The sequence below is a fragment of the Corylus avellana genome, chromosome ca2, assembly GCF_901000735.1.
Source record: "Corylus avellana chromosome ca2, CavTom2PMs-1.0".
Taxonomy (NCBI): domain Eukaryota; kingdom Viridiplantae; phylum Streptophyta; class Magnoliopsida; order Fagales; family Betulaceae; genus Corylus; species Corylus avellana.
Window position 1 is genome coordinate 10,047,306 of NC_081542.1, and position 21,117 is coordinate 10,068,422.

A 21,117-nucleotide genomic window follows, 5' to 3' on the forward strand; every position below is an offset into this window, starting at 1 on the left:
CAAATGGGGTGATAATTAGGACAAAGTGGAGTTTATTCTTTTTTTTTTTTTTTTTTTCTAAACTTAGGTTAATGATGATTTATTTGGTTTTGCATATGAAATTATGGTAATTTGAATCGAACATCTTGGTATAAGTGTTTTAATTTTTAATTTTTATTTTAAAAAGGCAAGTACAAAGAGAGAAGGAAAATGAGAAGTATACATTATACATCAAATACAAAAATGGGTGGACAACGCACGAACACTTGAAATAACCTGTACATTGCAAATATATCTTAAAAAGTATTGGAAATTGGCAAAAAATTGATTGGGCCCATTTTGAATCTTGGCTCACCGGCTAAAAAAAGATTGTCATAATCTGTGGTTGGATGTGGCAATCCAAAGTTGCAACTGCCTATATACACAACAATTGCAACGGCAAGCAAGCTTGAAAGTCATAACGAGGAAGAGCACACTGAAATTAGCTGGATCAGAGCTGCTTAAGCGGAGCACCACCACAATGTTTGGCAAGAGAGGTACTTGGTGAAGAAGGCATGTAGGACACGGCAACATGGTCTACAACAAGATATGAGATTCTCCACATACAAAAAAATAAATAAATAAAAAAAGAACCAATTAGGAAGATCCATTCAAAAAAAGGTTAAATACCTTTTGCCCCCTCGTGGTTTAACGACTTCATTTTGACCCACTTCAGTTTCAATTCGTATCATAAATAGTATCTCGCTTATTGATTAAAACCGAGTTAATACTCTCGTCCAACTTTTGTAAAAAAAATTGACCCAAGTCCACGTGGCCAAAGGATAAGATGACATGCGGCATATGCTAGAAATTATAAAAACATAATAATAAAAAAATAAAAAATTGAGAGAGAAATCCGTAAATATGACACGTGGCAAAAAAGAAGCTGTTGTTAACTTGTTGGGACAGCGAACAAGTGAACGTGCAGGTGCGCCGGTTTGTAGTAGCAAACGAAGTGCTGGAGGCTGGAGACGAAAAAGGATGGTCAGCGCGTTGATGGTGAAGATTGTGGAAACAAAGTAAATCTGGCCTTTACGTTTCAGACAAAACACGAGAAAGGAGAAAAAAGAGAGAAGAACAAGTTGAAGAAATTAGGAAAAGTGGAAGAGAGAAAAAGAGGGTGGAGGCTAAATTGCCTAAGCAAACAAACAGTAAAAGAGAGAGAGACGGAGAATTCAGAGACACAACAGTGGTGGGGGATTGAGCATGTGCTGTTGCCTGTTGCCTGTTGCCTGTTGCCCTTTATTCTCTCTTTCGCCACCTCACTACACATTCCTTTCTTCCACCTTCCTCAGTTTTCACGTCAGGAACCCGGATCAACAGCAAACACCCTTTCCTGCACTCAATCGATTCTCCCCATTCACTCTGAATTTAATTTTTCCAACTTTGACCCACAAAGAAAGAAAGGCCAAAACTTTCCAGGATTTTTCCCAACAATTCCAACCCATCTGACCCAACCCCAACATCCCACAAAGCTTCCTCTTTTCTCTCAAAAATATATACATATTTCTGTCTCTCACAGAGATTAGAGATTGGAGATGGCATGCCCTGCAAACTCGATTGTCTACAATAACACCCTCTGTGCGTGTCCTCCGGGCCAGCTACTGAACCGCACGGCCAACAAATGCAGCCTACTGGTGGCCAACTCCACTATTTCCACCGACTCCGGCGTGAACTACGCCATAGGCTTTCCGATGACCCTCTTCGACTTCGACTCCATCAAGAAGTTCTCGCAGTCCCAGGCCATTTTCCTTGAGGCCACGCTGGTCATGCTGCTCTCCTGGCTCGGCTTCTGCTTCTTCCTGCGCTTCATGAAGCTTGGGGATGGCAGGACCCTCTGGTTCAAGATCAGGTGGTGGATTAGCAGATTGGACGTTAGCTTTTCCACTAGGCATTGGCTGGTAATTTTTTCATGTCCGCTAGCCGTTCTTATGAAAACTGCTATATGGGTTATCAAATTGACATCATTTTTCTCACAAATCAACTTGGTTCTTGAGTTATTTTGCTTATGGAACTTTTAATTACTCTGTTATCCATTAGTGATTCTAGGAAATGGGCTCTGTGTATTGCTAAATTTACTTCATTATGCTGTTGTGAGGTATTATTTCACGCATCTCATACAATTTTCGATTCTGTAAAGGTTCCTTTTGCGGTTTTATTATACATCTCGATTCTCGATATATTATGAGAACCCTTTAACTTGTTCCATGTTCTTGTAATAGGGTGACCAGAAGGTAGTTAAGAAACGGAAGACAGAACTCGGTGGAACGTTTTCAATAGCAAGTTGGATACTTTTCATTGGTCTGTTTGCCGCGTGAGTATTTGATGTTATTCTTATTTAAACTAACAGTCACAATTTGCTGATGCGAGTTCAATGCATTTATGAATTGTATGTCTTTTTTTTTTTCTTTTTTTGCCTGTTTGTCACATGACTTCAGATTGACTCGGCTTTTCAGTTCTTTCTCAGGTTGCTCTACCAGATAATTTCAAAGAGATCCGTTGAGGTGCACAATGTCAGAGCAACAAATGCACCTGACTTAGCCTCCTTCGTCAATGACATGGAATTTAATATAACCACCCTTTCTAGTATGAGCTGTTCAAACTTACGCCGTCTTGATACTTTGGTTACTGGGAATCCTGGCTTTATTGACCAAAGAGTTACTCCTCTGTCAGAATTTGCAAATTACTCGTGTCATAACACGAGTCAGGGACCAACTATAACTCTTAGGTGCAACCGTTGTAGACTCATCCAAGACGATTTGTACATTTCTTGGCAGTTCATTGATCTTCCTAATAATCCTGCAACTGCTGTTGGATTTCAATTCAACCTCACTTCTAGGAATCCAGATAATAAGAAACATGTGAGCTTTGTATGTGGAACGCTTAAGAATGGAAGCAGTTTTGATGATAAACCAGTTACATTCAGAGGGAGAGTTGCAAATGTATTGAAATTTAATTTATTTCCCCGAATTTATCTCAATCTACATGATCTAAGGCTCATCCAGCCTCTATTACATGAATTTCTCCCGGGTTCATCGTTTCATGAGACGAGTCAACTCCAAGCCTCCCTTGAAAATTCTAACGATGGAGTGATCAATACCACATTGTATGTAAACCTGCTCTCTGCTTATATTGTTGAGATCAACAATCAAAATACCGTGGGTCCAGGTAAGTAATATGCATCTTCTTTGCATCTATGGTCTATTCTTTGTGTGTGTCCTGTTTAGAATCTGATGATGGAATGATGCCCTAGTGTTGTTTTCCTACTTTGCAATTTCCCCCCTAATCATGTTTGGCACTACTTGCATTATATCCATGATGAAGTTATCAGTGTTGTTTTTTACTTGTGGTAGCTTTTTGGCAGTACTGCAAACAGGGTCAGTATTGAGTTTTGTATGTCAGCATGTTCTTCTGATTAATTTAGATAATGACTTTGTCTACAGAAATTTTATATTCAAAACTCTAGTTTGCCTGGGCTTTCCTCCGTGTGTTAGTTGATGGGTGCTTTGCATGACAGTGCCCCCCTCCCCCTTTTAATGTGGCTATCAGATTTCTTGAACCTGGACAAGGATTATTTGTAGCTTGAAAATAAGCTATATAAAGTGGTGCTTAAACTATTCCACGGTACTATTGAGTTTATTTAGCTCTAATACGAAGAGATCAGAATTGTGGATTGTCTGATATCTAACACTAATAGTAATGGATGTGCAGACTTCTTACCCAAGTTGGTAGCATGCTCTCAAAAGACTTCAGTTAGATGATCACCCACTAGAGCATAGTTCTTCCTCATTTGCATATGTAATAGGGATTGCTTTTCCCCATAATGTTGCTTGTTGTAGCAGACATTTAAATTTTAAATTGTTTACTTAATTGACCTTATTTGCGTATGTAATAGGGATTGCTTTTCCCCATAATGTTGCTTGTTTCTTTGTGTGTGTGAGAGAGAGAGAGATTTAAATTTTAAACTGTTTACTTAATTGAGCTGTTTCAATTGATTTTTTTGGATAAGTAATTATGATATAATTACTTATCCAAAAAAAAAAATTATGATATAAATCAAAAGTGCAGAGAGGCGCAACCCACATACACGGGAAGTATAAAAGAGAGCGTCTAAGAGGGAGAAAAATGAAAAATGAAATCAGAGAAGCTAATCCCTATAGGAGCTAGCCAAGCGGCCGTCCAGGAATACAAAGTAAAGAAGAAAAAATGAGTCAATTCCTCTATAGTCCTAGTGGAGTTCAATTGATCCTATGTCAATTTCATATTGTCCAGATCCTTTGAATGAACCTGTTTTGTGTGGTAGAAAGAAAGCTAATTAACCTAATAATATGCTTATTTTCACATCTTTTCGGTCTTTGCTTCTTACATTAAAAGATGAAGCGGTTGGACTGGGAAATGGGCAAGTGTTTATTTAGAGTGACCTTTTAATAACTACCTTAGTATTTTCTTTTATTGGAAAGGATAGATTTTTTGGTAAAAAAGCTCCACTGAATAGTATTTTTATGCAGCTGTGGCTGCTACTACTCAAACCTGCTGTATTCTACTTTGTTAAATAAATATATTTAACATTTAAGTTATATTCATTATTTTACTTTGTTAAATAAATACATTTAACATTTAAGTTATATTCTTTTCCAATAATCTGATTCCATCTTATTTCTTTGACATGCAGTAAGCTTCCTTGCAGATCTTGGTGGTCTATATTGCATAAGCATCGGCATTTTTTTCTATCTTTTGGTGCAAGTATGATTCTTGCTCCATTCAGATTTTCCTTTCTTGATTAGTACCCTCTCTTTTTAGGATAAATCATCAAATTCATGAAAAAGAAAAAAATAACCCTTGTCTACTAAATTAAACCATGTATTGTTTATGTAAGAGAGCTGAAGAACAAATGATCCTCTTTTATTTATTTATTATTATTTGATAAGTAATAAGTAATGAGAGTAACAAACTAATCTCATTAAAGGTGTAAGGCACCTCTAAGTACACCGGAAGTATATAAAAGGAACCACCTAATTACGCTTGATCCTCTGATGTTCTAAGAACAATGCTCCAACAAAGTGCTCCATATTAAATACCACATGAAGAGATGAACTTTATTGCAGGTCCTGCTTTTGGGTTTGCTAGTGTGCACACCTAAGTGTGGTTTGGACAGGGGAAAATGCTGTGCTGCTAGTGTAGCACCGTGATAGTGTTGGAGTCATTTGTTTTTTGTGGTGGTTACTGAAAAGAAAAAATGGTGGAAATGGTGGCTGTCTTTGGGAATGATCATGATCTCATGGTGGTTGGGACATTAATAATACAAAATCACTACTTTTTTGTAATATGTTCAAAGGAAAATAAAATATTGACAAGGCGATATTGATTTGGACTTTTAAGAGTACAAATTTGCTGATTTCCATTGGTGTACATAAAAATGTATAATCTTTATCTTTTGTTATCATGAAAAGGAATGTAGTAGCTTCTATCTTGAGAAGTTTATTATCCTAAAATAGTTTTATTACTCTATTGCTAGTTGAGCTCTTATATTTATCAAGGTTCCACCTTTCTCCCAAGATGTTATAGGAAAGAAATCATTCGCATCGTTTTGCCCTATGTTGAATTTGATCAAGTCCTGATGAAGAAAACATTTCTGGTTTGTAGTTTGAGTACAGAATCAAAAAACTCCGCAATGAAGATAATGTTATGCGAATGATTAGAAAGCGGCGAAAGGCTCAAGATCACTGGGATAAAGTAATGTTGTCCTTATTTGAGGACATGTCTGTTCATTGAGGTTCTGTTTTACTGTCTTATTTGAACTGACCGACATGCATGCTACTTCTAACTAGTTGAGGAAATACGTAAAGTACACCTGGGGTTGCAGTACATTGGATGATGACTACAACAAGCCTAAAGAGAAATCAAGTTGCAATTGTTTTATGCTTCAACCAGTCCACAGAAATGGTTCATCACGCAAGCGACGCGTACCAAACAAAATGAATTCCTTCATTTTGAGCAAGAAACTCAGCTTGCCTAGTGAGGTGACGGTTTCTTATTTTCTTTCTGCGTTGAAGTTAATTTTCTTGCTTGAAATCTCTTGGAGGGCTCATTCACCCCCTCCCCTTTTTTCTACCCATGCCTTAACCAAATGACTATGATTACGCTTGTTAATATGTTTGAAAGTCTTTTCTCTTTTCAAAATTGAAACACTTTCCAAAAAATACTTATCAGATGAAACACTTTTTTCAAAAAACAAAATACAAAGCACAAAACACATTTTAGAAACTTCCCACACCTTCCTATTGGAATATTTTGAGAAAATACATGCTTATTTTTTCATGTATGGAGGCTGACTTGTTACTTATAAAAAATAAAAACATTAAAAAAATAAAATAAAATAAAATACAGAAGTGACCATGCAGCTATTTCCAACAAAGGGGAGGGGGTGGTCGTGTGGCCATCCCCCCGAGGATAGAGTCGGCCGCATGGCCAGCTGCTAACAGAGGAGAGGAGATGATTGCATGGCCACCCCCAATGAGGAGAGGGGTGGTTGTGTGGCAAACCCCAACGAAAGAGGGAAGGTGGTTTTGCGGTCACTCCTAATTTTTGCTATTTTTGGTTTTGTTTCTTTTGTGTTGAAAACACTTAGGAGATTTTTGCTTTTAATTTAATTTGAGGATTCTTTAGTATGCAATTTTGGATAGAGCACCTGACATGCTTTTCCCCATTTTGCATATTCTGATTCTAGTAACCCTCATATGACACAGACTATACAGTACTCTAAAGTACAATCTCCAATGGTTTCTACCAATGGTTGGCTTCTGGCTTAAGTTGTGGTTTCCCACATCGCCTGGGTATGGAGATGTGGTTATACTTAAATGTATACTTATACCCTTAATGAAAACAACGCGATTTAAAGCCGTAATGATCATGATCCCATTAGATCTCCGCAGTTAAGCGTGCTTTTGTGAGAGTAGTACCAGGATGGGTGACCTCTTGGGAAGTCTGGTCCGGGGGAGTCAAAGGCGGACAATATTGTGTGTTAATAGGGTGGGGTGTTACACAAGTATTGTCATCTTTCCCCATTTGAGGAAAAATAGGCAGCGAAAATAAGATGTACGGACCCTATGTCTGCCTGTTTTTGGAGATGGTTCAGATGACAGAACTGGGACTTATATGGGCTCTTGTTTGCTTAAAAACCTGTTCAGATCCATCCAGAAAATTACTTCTGATACCAAGATGAGGTCCTTGAATTATTAGTATGAGGGGACACCCTGCATGAAGAACAATGCAAGAAAAATAGTTTTTGTTTTTTTGGTGTTTTGGGGGTTGGGGGGGTGGGGTGTTGACAATCATGGTTATCTCGTCAAAATTTTAAAAATAATAATAAAGATAATAACAACAGTACATGTTTTTCTACTTTAGCATGACAATTAGAAGTACGAATAACTGACAAATCATTCTGGATCCATGCTTGGAAGTTGAAATATTAGGCTAAATTGATTATTTCCAAATGTCTACTCAATAAGGATAGGCACCAATGCCAATAGGTATTCCTGTTAATGGCAACTTGAATGCTTTCCCTCTAAGCATCATATGCTTCACAATCTGGGCAATGTAGTTGATAAATTTGGTTCTGATTTGTTTTCCCCGTTTTTATTATAGGGGAAATTATATTGATCTGAGGCATGTGTTCTAATGCTTATCTTTCATGCTTATATTCTCCAGCCTGTAAAATGTAAAGTTCTTGGCTCCACAGATAATGGGAAACAGCATTCTATTGGTTTATGTGAGGGAGGTTCCTCCCAGCCTCAAGCATTTTCTGTTGCAGATGATAATATCATTCCCCTGCCACCTACACTAGGTAAAACTAATTACTATAGTTTTGGTCAGCCTTCTCTTCTTTTTTCAAGTCCTGATTAGTTTTTGTTAGCACGTGTACTTTGAAGGAGAAATTTGGGGTAAACTGGCTGTTTTTTATATCTACTCATGTTTTTTCATTGAAAAAGTTCAGTATATTGTGATTATCTGTATACCATTGTAGATCTGAGCTATGTTTTGTAGAAAAAAAATTTATTTATTGAAAGACTTTATATTGTCTAATAGATATTGGTGAAGCAACACTAGTGATTCTACAAAATCTTTGATGAGGATTGTGTTTATTAGCTCATGTCACTTCTGATTGCTCAGTACACATACTAATCTGTTGCTTTTCCATTGCAGAGTTTAAGGCTGGTTCTGAAATGGATATGTCTGATATCCAGAAGAATCTCACAAGTTTGTACGAGTACAATGTCATGCTGAGGGAAAAGCTCCTAGCTGCTCAATCTTCGCTTCATTCTTTGGCTACAAAGTCATCATCTCCTGTAACAGAGAGCAAAACATAGCATTTAAGCAAGTAGGAGTCCTTGTAGCACCACATTACTCAGAATTCTGTCAAGAGTTCACCCAAGAATGCATGGAATTTTATAACCTTGGGAGGGAAAACTTTATGGGAATAATCATCAGATGACCTTCCTACATACAGACCAGACTTCAGCTTGTCATATCCAAGGCCACTGCTTGGTGAAGAATTGAAGAGTGGCTTGTGAAAGGAGGGGATAACTCCATGTGATGTTTCAGGCCTTGATATGATTGTTGTGGCTGTTGCTTTTTTTAATTTGGTAACATTCATGGATGGGCTGCAGCCTGCAGAATTGATCTTGATTGTTGACTGTTGTAATTGCAGAAGGAAGAGGCCCTGCGCCTGCAGCATGTTAACATGATTTCTGCCTTGTAATTGTTTCAGATTTTGGTTCTACATGTATGCATGCAGGAAAATGAACCAATCTATGTTGGCTTGGGTTATGGTGAAATGTGAATGTTCATTTACTTATACTTCTAATATGGTGTTTCTTAGATCACTTATTTATGGCAACATTGCTATATCATGGGACAATTTACGACCATTTCTTCCCTAAGACAACTCGGTATGAAGTAGGTTTTTTCGGAACATACTTTAGGGAATAGACAATTTTTGGAAGGCATTTGGTAGGCTGACGTTGAAACTTGAAAGGATTTTTTTTTGGCTTAGGACATGAAGAGAGACTGCAAAGGTTGACTGCAAAAGAAAGAACACTAGCACATTGTTAGGAGGAAAAAACTTCATCATCACCTGATGTTCACCAAACAATTCCTTGTTTCAGCCTAGGTATGTGTTTTTTTTTTTTTTTTTTGGGAGGGGGGGGAAAAGTCCACGTGTCCCCCTTAAACTACCATCTAATTGACAATGTCCATTCCAAATTACCAAAACATTGTCAATGTCCCCCCAATGACGAAACTACCCTTAGTAAAATAAAAACAAAAATACTAATACTTCTAAAAAAAACCTAAAACTGAAATAACAATAATAATAATAATAATAATAAATCCAAGGAGCGGCCAAATTTTTTTCTTATAAAAATTCCTTTTTATAAGAAAAAAAATTGATTTTTTTATTTTTATTTTTTATTTTTATATACAAATTGAAATTTTTCGTTTTTAATTTTATTTTATATTTTTTTAAATAAAAATTTCGTTTTAAAAATAATAATTTTTTTCGTTTAATTTTTTTTTTTTTCGTTTTTTAAAACAAAATTAAAAAAAAAATCGTTTTTTAAAATAAAAATTTCGATTTAAAAAATTTCGATTAAATAAGTAAAAATTTTCGTTTTTGAAGAAATTAATTAATTTTTTTGAATTCTTTTTTCTAATTTATAGGGGTATTTTTGTCTTATTGAGAAATATGTAGGCCAATTTTTATCTTTTTGCTAGCCTTAGGGGACATTGACAATATTTTGGTAGTTTTAGAGAGGGGCATTGTCACAATTAAAAGTTTGGAGGACATTGTCAATTAAGTGATAATTTGAAGGGGTATGTGAACTTTACCCCCATTTTTTTTTAAAAAAAAATTATTTTTTGGGGGCAGGGTAGAAGAAAACTGCACTACCGGCCTAGAAGTTATACCAATATTTACTAATGTGGCAGTTCCAACCATCCATTAAATATTTATTGTTTTTAATAAGGATTAATCCGAGGGTTGGTTGATAATTGTGAGATAAAAACGTAGGTTTTAGCACTACTCATTTAAAGTAGCAGATTTAAAACGTGAAATTTAAAAATGCAGTTAAACATTTAGTAAAAATGTAGTTTTAACTTTTAAAATATTACGTTTTAAAAATGTACCATTTAAATTGTAATTTTTTAACAATGCACCCCAAAACAATTTTTTTTCTTTCTACAGTTTGTTTTAAAATTACACTTCAATTACAAAATCACAATGTCAAATACAATCTTCGTATGATTGTTTTGTGAGGTATCGTCTTTCTGTTTGGAAGTCCAGGTTCCTCCCCGTCACAGGCTCTTAAAGGGTACTCTGCTTGCGCTGCCAACAGGCAAGCATACGCTTTTCTCAGGTTACCGTTTCGTTTGATTTCCATTAACATGCAGAAAGTTTTGGTATCTTATCTTCAATTCTAACAACTTGATCCTGCTTATCATCTACAGTAAGTTACATGTTGCTTGCTAGATCATAACAAAACTGTATTTTCTTTCTAATAGAAAGGGGAGAAAGGGACTAACAAAACTGTATTTATTAACATTTAATTGAGTTTACTTACCCCTCTGTTGATTCTGCAACAGGTCCATAACAACAGATTCATTTCATATCCACATTCAAAAGCAACGAATTTACTGCACAACTAAAATTCATTGCTAAAGTAAATACAAGCATAGTAATATATAATCATATATATATGTGACGTACAGAAGATATTAAGAGGTTAGAACAGAACACCAAAGGTATGAATACAAGTAGCAATGAGGTCTTAAAAGGAGCAGTCGTCTGGCCTGCAATATGCCCGAGTTGGGCAGATTATCACATCTAAATTCCAACCAAACATGTCTTCATGATTTGACTCCAACTTTGCTTTTGTTGATGGCTTTATGCAAAGGGCTGTATAAAGTCATCAGCATTCTGAGGGGCTGTACTGCCTCATTCAGAATTCGGCCACCCATCTCCAACGATAAATATCAGCAAGGACTCTAAGATATACATGCTCATCCGACATTCATAGGCGCAACTGAAATAACATGGAGAGCCACTAAGAAGCATCCCGAGTGCGACAAAAAGGAAGCAAAGAACCAATTCCTATTCAAAGATTTCTCAGCCCCTACTCTCTGTTAATCTGCTTTATATCACTGCATTTTAAAATTAAACCATCCTTTCCCGACTGCAATCCCAACGCATGAGCAAACATCCTCTTTGCAGCTCCCAAATGCTCCCTTTTGATGTAGTCTTTATCAACCCCATTCCCACTGCTTTCATTCTGTGATATGTTCACATGGGCAGAAATCTTATCAGCTTGTTTTGGGGGCATATTGCTTTTACTTGGTGAAGATCCACTTGAATTTTTATCATTGCTTTTAAGTTTACTATATGAATTCATATTTTGGCCTGGCAGGGAAATAGTCTTCTGAGAAGCTTCCAAGGGTGACTTAGGCTCAACTCTGTTCTTGCATTGAATATCTGGTGCATCTGTTTGCCCACTATGCCCTTTGCAATCCCCAAGAGTAGCAGTCTGATTGTGTGGATTGATTCTGTGACCTAGGGCATGTGCAATCATTCGGCGGGCAACCACAGGATTGCTTGGTGGCTTCTGTTTGACAGGTTCATTAAACTCTCCCAAATCCATTGAAAAAATTCTGTCACGAGCAGCCAAATAAGCTGCTTTTCTCTCCTCGAGTGAATGTTGAACAGAGGGAATTTTTGTCTCCAAAACTGAAGAAAATGAAAAATTAAGTTTTTGTCTCAAAATTTAGTCATTTGACAACATTGAGTGTTTCTAGAACATAATTTAATGATAAAATGGGACTTAAATTGCTTCAAGTTTGAACTGGTAATGGTTCCTAAAAAGTTTCTTCCAAGTAACATCAAGGTCTCATTAAAAATGGCCAAAAGGCTATATTATAGCTCCATGAAATGGAATCTCAAAATGTTTGACCTCCCATATTATTGAACTAGCTGTGTTGAATAAAAGATGAGGTATTCAACTAGTTTATTATAATTCTTCCCCATTTACTTTCTCCATGGGCCAGTCTGTTGCTAGGATAGTAGACAAGGATATGGAGCGCACACTATTACAATTTACATATATGCTTCAATTTTCTAACATACAAATTATTCCATGTCTGCATACCCTAAGACTGAAAAAATGTAAAAGACTGACCTCTTGTTATTGAGCTCAGGTGCATAAAAGAAAGAAGAGAGAAGCATGTCTTCTAAGACAAAAATGACCATAATTGGATTTTAAAAAGGTTCTCTTTTTTAGCTCCCAGCTCATGAATCCCACTAGAGCAACCAAGCAGTTAAAAATGAGAGATGTCTACATGCAAATAACTAGTGAAATCACGACAAGTTGCATTCATCCACACCAATAAAGTACAGTTGTTCCAAGTTCCTCATAACATAGTAAAACACATTATTCTTTGAACTTCTAACAAAAAAGATGAACAATTGCAAGAGTTCAACCATAGCTGAGGCATTTCACATACTTGAAAAGGAAACAATGCTGCAAACTTACTACCAGTTATCACAACATTTTTTAACACCTTCAAATTCTTTGTAGGACAATATAGATATTTACATATGCTTTCTAAACTAGAGAACACAAGCAATAGCTTCAAGAGAAAATCAATTCAGTACTACCCAGCACCATAGATATTATATGTGATACATAATGACAGTACTATAGCAGGGGGAGTGCAATAACCCAACATTGCGGGGTTCAAGAAGAGGATATGAAAAAGCTTACCTGAGAAGGCTTCTGTTTTCCTCAATAATTGGTGTGACATTACTGGAGATTGATGGTCATCAAACTGCCATAAAATATCGCTAACAAGGATGGAAGGTCTGCAATCCGAATATGTAGGTTATTCAAGAAACATAAATGGGCACTACTGGTGCCTAATAGGTAGACTTGGCAAAAAGAAACATAATGGGCACTTCTAGTGCCCAATAGCTAGACTATGCTAATGTTAATACCCGTTTTTCTTTCTTTTCTTTTTTTTTCTTTTTTTCTTTTTTCTTTTCTTTCTGATAAATAAAGCATACCATACTAACCATTTAACTATTCATATCACTTGGTCAATAATCGTAGAGAGGAGGAACACAAGGGAGGAGTTCAAGAAAGGACAATATGTAGATGGAAAATTTCCAGGAAATAATCATGAGACATACATTGATGTATCTGAGCATCTCTCCAAAATTAAGTGCCGGTCATCTCCTTCACCAACAGATGTGTGGTTAAACCTAGCACAAATCAATCAATCATCAATATTACAAAACAGCTGTAGATGAGAGAGGTAAATCTGTACTCAATCAATTTAGATGTCCTTCAACATCAACATCTAGGCAATAATATAAATCACATGGTAAACAGGGAATTTTTTTAAAGAAAATACCCAAATATTTCTGCAAGACGATGCAGGAGAAGACGGTTATACGCGTCCATGGGTTCCAACTCCAGGACACCATCTGAACTGCAAGCCAGCATTGTTATTATCAGTATTCTCAACAAAAGCACATCCTACAGTATGCTTCACATAACTTCAGTAAATCTTAACCCATACAACAAGCTATAGAGTGCAGAAACAACAAAAATGACATCACCAATACCACCAATAAGACATGTAAAAATTGACCAACCAAGACTAAAAGATTTTCTCTAGTATCTGCTCTCCGTCAAGAGTTCTAACACAGGAATGAAAGCAAACATGCACAAGAGGGGAGGGAGAGAGAGATGCCCTTTCTGGTTAATCTAAAAGTGGTGTATAATGGACAGAAACATGCAAGGCAAGAAGTTGAAGCCGTGCAATTAAGTTGAACAAAAAAGGGGGGATAAAACCCCAAACTTTAAGAGCAAAAGGGTATATCGGTAAGCTATATAAATCTACCTGGTATCGTCCTGAAGGAAGTTGATCAACGCCTCCTCCACTGAGAGAACAAGATGCTTGGAACGAAGATTGTCCCTAACAAGGGAAGCCAATTCCTCAACCTGCATGTTGGTGAGTACAAAATAAAACAGAATCAAAAAATTTAAAAATGTATTTCAAAACCATAAAAAAAAAAAAAAAAGAAAAAAAAGAAAAGAAAAAGGGAAAATCCCTTGTAGATGAGAGGTATCAATACATGAGAATCATAAGACAACTATTAGAATAACAAAACATTTGGTACATGTTTAATCATTTAGCTGGAACAAGCACAAAAAACAGTCATGCAAATTATTGAATTATGTTTCCCAATAGAATTTGTATTCTTCTAGAGAAGTTGTACTAACAACAAGCAAACCTAGAAGAACGGGAGATCATGAACATAACTTTTTATGGAGAAAAAGAAAAGGATAGAAAAATAACAATAATTTGCAAGGCAAGGATATCAATATTCATGTATGTTTCCAATGCAAAAACTTTTAAACTCCAGGGGAAATGCCCTGGTCGATGCAAATACAGGGGGAGAGAACAGTAATTGGCACATACTCTCATGTGAAAGGCACAAGAGATATACATATAAATCAAGTCACTTGGGAAGATTGAGAAGGATGTGACCCATAGAATAAAAGCAAGGTGGACGAAGTGGAAAAGTGCACCAAACTATTAATATGACCATAAAATACTAATTGAGTTGTAGATAACCCAATAGGACATAGTCCTATAACATCTGGTACACTCAGGTACGACATGTTGAACTGTTAAGAATTTTTTTTTTTGATAAGTGAAAGATGTTCATAGCCAAAATGAGAATGTTGAGATGGATTTGTGGACAAACGTTTTTTATAAGTAGATTTGTGGAAAAACTAGAAAATATAAAATAAGGAATGACATCATCCATTTTAAAGATAATGATAGCTATGAAGTATCAATACCAACAAAGGACATGGATATGAAACAATTTTAACATATGTTATATCAATTTAAATAAATATCCAAACGTTTCAAAAATGTTAAATACACCATAGTATTATTTTTACATTGAACCAAATTTGCTTCCATAGATTTGTTTAGAACATGTCATAAATGGGCCTAGAGCCCACCTTTTTTTATTGGGTAACAACAGCCCACCTCATGATAGCTTTCCATTTTCTATTAGTTTCTGTTAGGAACATTAAGGGGTTCGAGTGCCATGGATCTCAAGTACAAGCTCTCCCAATCTCTCTCCTTCTCTCTCTCAATCTGAAATTTGTCCCACCCATGTCCCAAATGTATCAAATTCAAAAAATATTTTTAATTCATGGATACATATCAACAAAAAAAAAAAAAAAAATTATGTATGATCCATATCATTGTTCGACAAATGTCGGCAGCGATACAGAGGGCCTTCATCCATGGTTTTCTAGAAAGGCAACTCCTATTGAGAAAAAGATAGGGTTGATTACTTAATTTGGGTACGTGCAACAGAGACCAATAACACACTACGTCAAAGAGTGATTTAATTCAAATTTCAAAGTGAAAAGGATGGAAAGAGAGGCCTAAAATAGCATAGATAGACGCCCCTACTCCTAACAAGTGAAAGTTGCTGGCACGTAATGAAGAATGATATGTTAAATTAAAAGGCAACTAATAATATAATTTTGGATAGAATAAAATGGCACAAAAGAATACAAGTAGTCGAACCCAATTAGTTGACAAGCATCCATAGAACTGACTCTCATTCCATTCAAACTAAAGCTTACCTAAGTTGCTTTGAGCACCAAATCAAATAACCCATATAAGAACAAAATCTCATAGATGTTCTAATGACCCAAGGAAAGTGCTAGCCTCAAAAGACTAGTCAAGCTGCAATTGAAACTCTCTAGAATCACTTATAAAGCCCAATCTCACCTAATAAGGAATCAATGTGAGACTTAGTACCATTATAATCCATCTACTGCTATGTGGCTATTCATCTTTCTAGTTTGGGACTGGGGTGTTATATATATGTACTCTTAACACACTTCCTCGAGCCAAAGTACAGTTTTGAAGCATGTCGTTTCAGTTAAAGAATAAATCATAACAACTTTTCATAGTACTACGAAAATAAAATCTTACTTGTACAAATTGTTGCCACCACCTTACACATCACTATATCTTCAATAAAATGGACATCCAGCTTGATATGCTTAGTGATTCAAAATATATTGATTCTTTACCATGAATCACGGAACAAATTTACGAAAATAGCACTCCTCACCACACAGATAATACAGACCAGCACTATAACCAACATAAATCCCAAGAAAAATAAAAAATAAAAAGACTTTCTGACCCCATTGTTTGTTTCTCACATAATAGCTTTCATCAGCAACAAATTTTTTTTAAAAAAGAAAACTTTGTTTCATCAAGGCTTTCAGTGCGACAATTCTCAAATATATAAATAACTAAATAAATACATATAAACACATACACAACACATAAAGCATTTAATCAGCAGATATTTTTTCCAAATTTTTCTAAAATTAGGACACCATTCACCCATGTCGACAAAAACCCTCATATACACTTCATACCCAATTCAACTGCATCCAGAAATTTTTAGCATAGAGCTCAATTGCAAAATCATAAACCAAATATATTAACAAATGCACTTATTTGTTATTCCATCCTTTACTATATTCCCACTCATCCACCTCAACATCTCCATTAGGTTGTCCATCGAAACTCAATTTTACATCACCAAATACGGTTGGCGTTCCCGTAACAAAATTTCAAAGTTTTTCTTTATTTGAGTCACCTATTCCAAATGAAACATGTTATTTAGCATTCTCCTAGCATTCTTAGCTGACATGACACTATTAATCTACCCTTAGATCAAGCTTAATTAAAAGGAAAAAAACAATTACGGGTAGATTGTGCATGCCATGTCAGCTGAGAATGCTAAGAAAATGCTAAAAAAACATCTCATTCCAAATTGACTGATCCAATAAAAAAATCTATTTACATTAATTTTCTTTTCTATTACTGCTATCGTTTCCATTTTCAAAAATACTTTTACTTGGGACTACCAATTAAAACTAAAGCAGAGAACACCCCACCTGGCCCAGCAAAATTAGCATGCAAATTCACGAATTTTGGCTCATAAACCACGAAATTTAACAATAAGATCCACTATGATCGCAGAAATAAGCACTGTCCAAAAGACCTAATTCGAGTATCAAATTCCCTAATTCAAAGAAAATCCACAAAAGCATTAAACAAACAAGAGAATAAAGCCCAGTAAAATTAGCATAACAACAAAAAATTACAAATTCACGAATTTTGGCTCATAAACCACGAAATTTAGCAATAACATCCACTATGATTGCAGAAATAAGCATTGTCCAAAAGACCAAATTCGAGCATCAACAGCCCTAATTCAAAGAAAATCCACAAAACATTAAACAAACAAGAAAAATAAAGCCATAGAAATTTAGAGAGAGGACGAGAAACATACCATAGCGAATTGGGTCATGCTCATTTTGAAGCAGTAGGAACAAAAAAATTCAAAAAGCAATTTTCGGAAGAAGCGTGATACGACGCCGTGCCAGAGGGAGGGAGGGCATTTGTTGAAGGTCTAGGTATATTCTGAAAAACGAACATCCATTGAGGGTTGGAGATTTGCTTCAACGTTGTGTGTTGGCGTCGATTTCGTTTTCTCGATTTGTCACGTGATGCTGTACCAGGAAACCTACAATGATAGCGTGTCACCTGCCAGCCAATGTTTGACGACCGCCTATGTGGATTTGTTTGTTTTTAGGGTAACCCTATATTACACCGACAAGGATCCTTTCCAAAGAAAAATGGAGCGGAGAGGATCTAGTTGATGGCTAGGATCTCTCCTTAGAAATTCTAAGGCCATCAACCCACTACGTGACGCATTAAAAATAATAATACTATTTTATTATTTTACTTTTAAAAAAAAATTTAAAAAAAAAATGGAAGGGTGGCTGGCCACCCCATGTTGGCCACAGGGGGGTCGCCGGCCACCACATATTAAGACATGGGGGTGGCGTCGCCACCCCCAAGGTCCACTGCTTGGCCTTTGGGGGTGGCTTCGGCCACCCCCATGGGCCGGTTGGGGGTGGTCGAAGCCACCCCCATGGCCCTTGGGGGTGGCGGCGCCACCCCCATGTCCCAATATGTGGTGGCCGGCCACCCCCTGTGGCTAACCTGGGGTGGCCAGCCACCCTTCTTTTTTGTTATATTTGTTTTTAATTTTTAATTTTTTTTAAAAGTAAAATAATAAAATAGTATTTTTTTTTAATGCGCCACGTGGCAGGTTGATGGTCTTAGGATCTCTAAGGAGAGATCCTAGCCATCAACTGGATCCTCTCCAGTCCATTTTGGATTGGAGAGGATCCTTGTCCATATTACACGTGGTTTGCACCAAAATTAAATAGTTACATGGGTTTTCAAAAATGTCATAAATGGTACTTGTAGTAAGCAAATAAACACACTTGACGGAGGTACCAAGTGAGTTTATTTGCTTACCACAAATACCATTTGTGACATTTTTAAAAATCCAGGTGACTATTTGATTTTGGTGTAAATCACAGGTACTGAAAATGTATTTAACCCTTGTTTTTATTGCTTAAGAAAAAAAAAGGTTTCTTTTCATTTTTCATTTTTATTAATTTTTGAATACTTTTTGGAATTCTAGATAATTGATGAAAATAGAAGTGATAATTCGTGTTCGCATGTCTAGTTTAAGTTGTGTCGAGGAATGATTATAAAACAATAAAAGTCAATCATAATTCGGCTCATTTAATTAAACAAGTTAGACCCATCAATCCTAACCATCTTATTTCGTGTTGGATTTATATTGGGTTCACATGTCGTGTCAAAAATTGTCAGCCCTAATATTACGTGTCGGGTTTAGGTTGTGTTGAAACATATTAGTCAGATTTTAACAGTTTGGTGTTGCAATCCGGTTTCACATAGTAATAACCTTTTTTAATATGGTTGTTTTTCCAATTTAAGTTTTATTTAAAATCCAACTTTTCTTCCCTTTGTTGTTGGAAAACCCTGAACAAGTGAGCCAATCTCTCTTTAATCTTTCTAGAGTTCCCTTGTCTTCTCTTGCCCTAAATCTACTTTTAGCTGCTCATAAATTGAGAAATGAGTTGCTTATGAACATATATTCTTATATTCAAGGCTAGATGAGCTTCCCATTTCAAATCCAGAAGCCATAAAAGCAAATGAAAAAATAATAATCGAAAGCAATGCATAAAAGCAATAAAGAGACAAATATGCATGAATGCATATGTAGATGGACGCAGGGGCGAACCCATGTGCTAGGGTCAAAATTTTTACAATTCTTTATAAAATATACATATTTTATGAATTCGTTCCCCAAAATTAATATATTATGCGTTATTCCATTTGTATTTTTTTTTTTCTTAGCCATCTTCTTCACATCTCGTTTTTTATTTTTTTTTGTTGCATTTATTTGTGTATTTTTTGTGCAAAAAATGTGAAATATGATGAAAATCTTTGCTTTTATTTTATTTTTTGAGTGATTATTCTGCCATCATTTGAGTTTACAATATTTATTTTTGGTACCATTTTTCTTGAACTCCATAGATCGTGTGTTAGTTTATTTTGTTAATTGTTTATACTATTGTGTGTTTGTGATGCCATGAGATTAAATTTAATACTTCTATATTTTTATTTTATATAAACACACACATATAGAGAAATTATATGCATTTATGTGCTTTTGTATTTATATAAGTCAATGTTCACAACTTATCAAAAAAAAAAAAAAAAAGTATGTCCCCCCAAACCAGAAATCCTAGTTCTGCCTCTAGATGGACGCATGAAGATCCAACCCTAAACATGCTATGAGACACTTAAAATTAGGTAGGTCTCTTGCCTATCTCCCTCATGGGGTGAGTGGTAGCTCCTCTAGGCATGCTTCTAACCTAACTATTCCTGATCTGATGATTTCTACAGCCATAACTATTCCTGAATATCATACATGTATCATCAATTACTGACCTAAAGCTTCCAACAATATTCTATGGACATTAAGGAATAACTATTCAGACTTGATATGCTTATAGTGCAATTACAATCGTTTAGTAACTTGTGAAAGTCAAGTGTTACAAGCCTATTTGAAGCTAGTTCTTTTTTCTTTTCTTTTTTCCTTTGAGTCTCTCACCGAGCTATTGTAAATTAATTAGGTTAGGCTTTTTATTTATTCGGTTGCTTGTTTTAAATTATTAAAACATAAGAAAGAGAGAAATATAATAGTACATGAGATGCGTCTAAGAAAACCCAACCCAAGCACTCGGTTTAGGTGAATGGGCTAAGGATTAATTTCCTAGCCGCATACATCATATACATATGTTAGTCCCACGTGAACTATTTCTCTCATTTCTTATATTATGCTAAGCTTATAAAAAGAGAAGCCTGTAGCTCTCACAAAACACTTCAGTTCTTCAACATTCATTAAAAATTTTATATTTTTGAGTATTCTCAAGAATAAGTTAAAATTTTCTAAGAGCAAGTTCAGAACCCTCGGTTATTCTCAGTAATCGATGAGAAGACTTGAAGGTCTCATAATCCCCGTGGCTATACGTGACTTTCATTGGAAGAGCAAAAAGAAAAGTTTTGTCCAATAACCAAAGAGTGTCCGTACAACCAAGTAGATGTTCTTACTTTTCTTGTTTTTATTAAAATAACATTATCCTTTGCTTGTGCTTAGTTATTTAATGTTGTGCATATGTCGTTTATGCAATAATCCCAACAAATTAGTTAGAACCTTAGCTACAATTTTGTTAATGACATTACAAAGGTTAATAGGCCTGAACTCACTTACGCTAGTAGAGATTTATTCAACTGGCTAGAGTTTTAAAAAGACAGTACCACCTTACATACCTCCTCCCCCACACTAACGCCCAATTCTCCTTATAGAAACAAGTTGCAAATCCATCTAGACCCGAAGCTTTTAGGGGAGGCATCTGATTCAAAGCTCCACTAATGTCCTCCATAGTAAATTATCACAAGAGTTGATTATTCATGTCATCTGGAATTCTACTATTTATTGAAAAAATACATTTTTCCAAACCTCCCCAAGCCTCCGACCCA

General features: G+C 35.7%; 2 protein-coding genes across 3 annotated transcripts; one reads left to right on the top strand and one right to left on the bottom strand.

Moving 5' to 3' along the window:
• The first annotated feature begins 959 nt into the window (after window positions 1-959).
• On the top strand, window positions 960-8,872 carry LOC132170505 (uncharacterized). 2 transcript variants are annotated; one of them, XM_059581505.1, is made up of 8 exons: window positions 960-1,919; window positions 2,241-2,332; window positions 2,486-3,186; window positions 4,691-4,761; window positions 5,662-5,751; window positions 5,847-6,038; window positions 7,757-7,861; window positions 8,221-8,311. In XM_059581505.1, exons 1-7 carry the CDS (start codon window positions 1,557-1,559, stop codon window positions 7,859-7,861), a joined length of 1,614 nt encoding a protein of 537 aa, XP_059437488.1. In that variant the 5' UTR covers window positions 960-1,556; the 3' UTR covers window positions 8,221-8,311. The 2 variants fall into 2 exon arrangements, with proteins under 2 accessions (XP_059437488.1, XP_059437487.1); XM_059581504.1 differs by having other exon boundaries at window positions 962-1,919; window positions 7,726-7,861; window positions 8,221-8,872.
• Window positions 8,873-10,692: 1,820 nt separating this feature from the next.
• On the bottom strand, window positions 10,693-17,771 carry LOC132171214 (uncharacterized). Its single transcript, XM_059582473.1, has 6 exons — window positions 17,480-17,771; window positions 13,969-14,069; window positions 13,477-13,554; window positions 13,253-13,324; window positions 12,828-12,925; window positions 10,693-11,794 (listed from the first exon to the last, which is right to left on the bottom strand). Exons 1-6 carry the CDS (start codon window positions 17,501-17,503, stop codon window positions 11,187-11,189), a joined length of 981 nt encoding a protein of 326 aa, XP_059438456.1. The 5' UTR covers window positions 17,504-17,771; the 3' UTR covers window positions 10,693-11,186.
• Window positions 17,772-21,117: the final 3,346 nt, after the last annotated feature.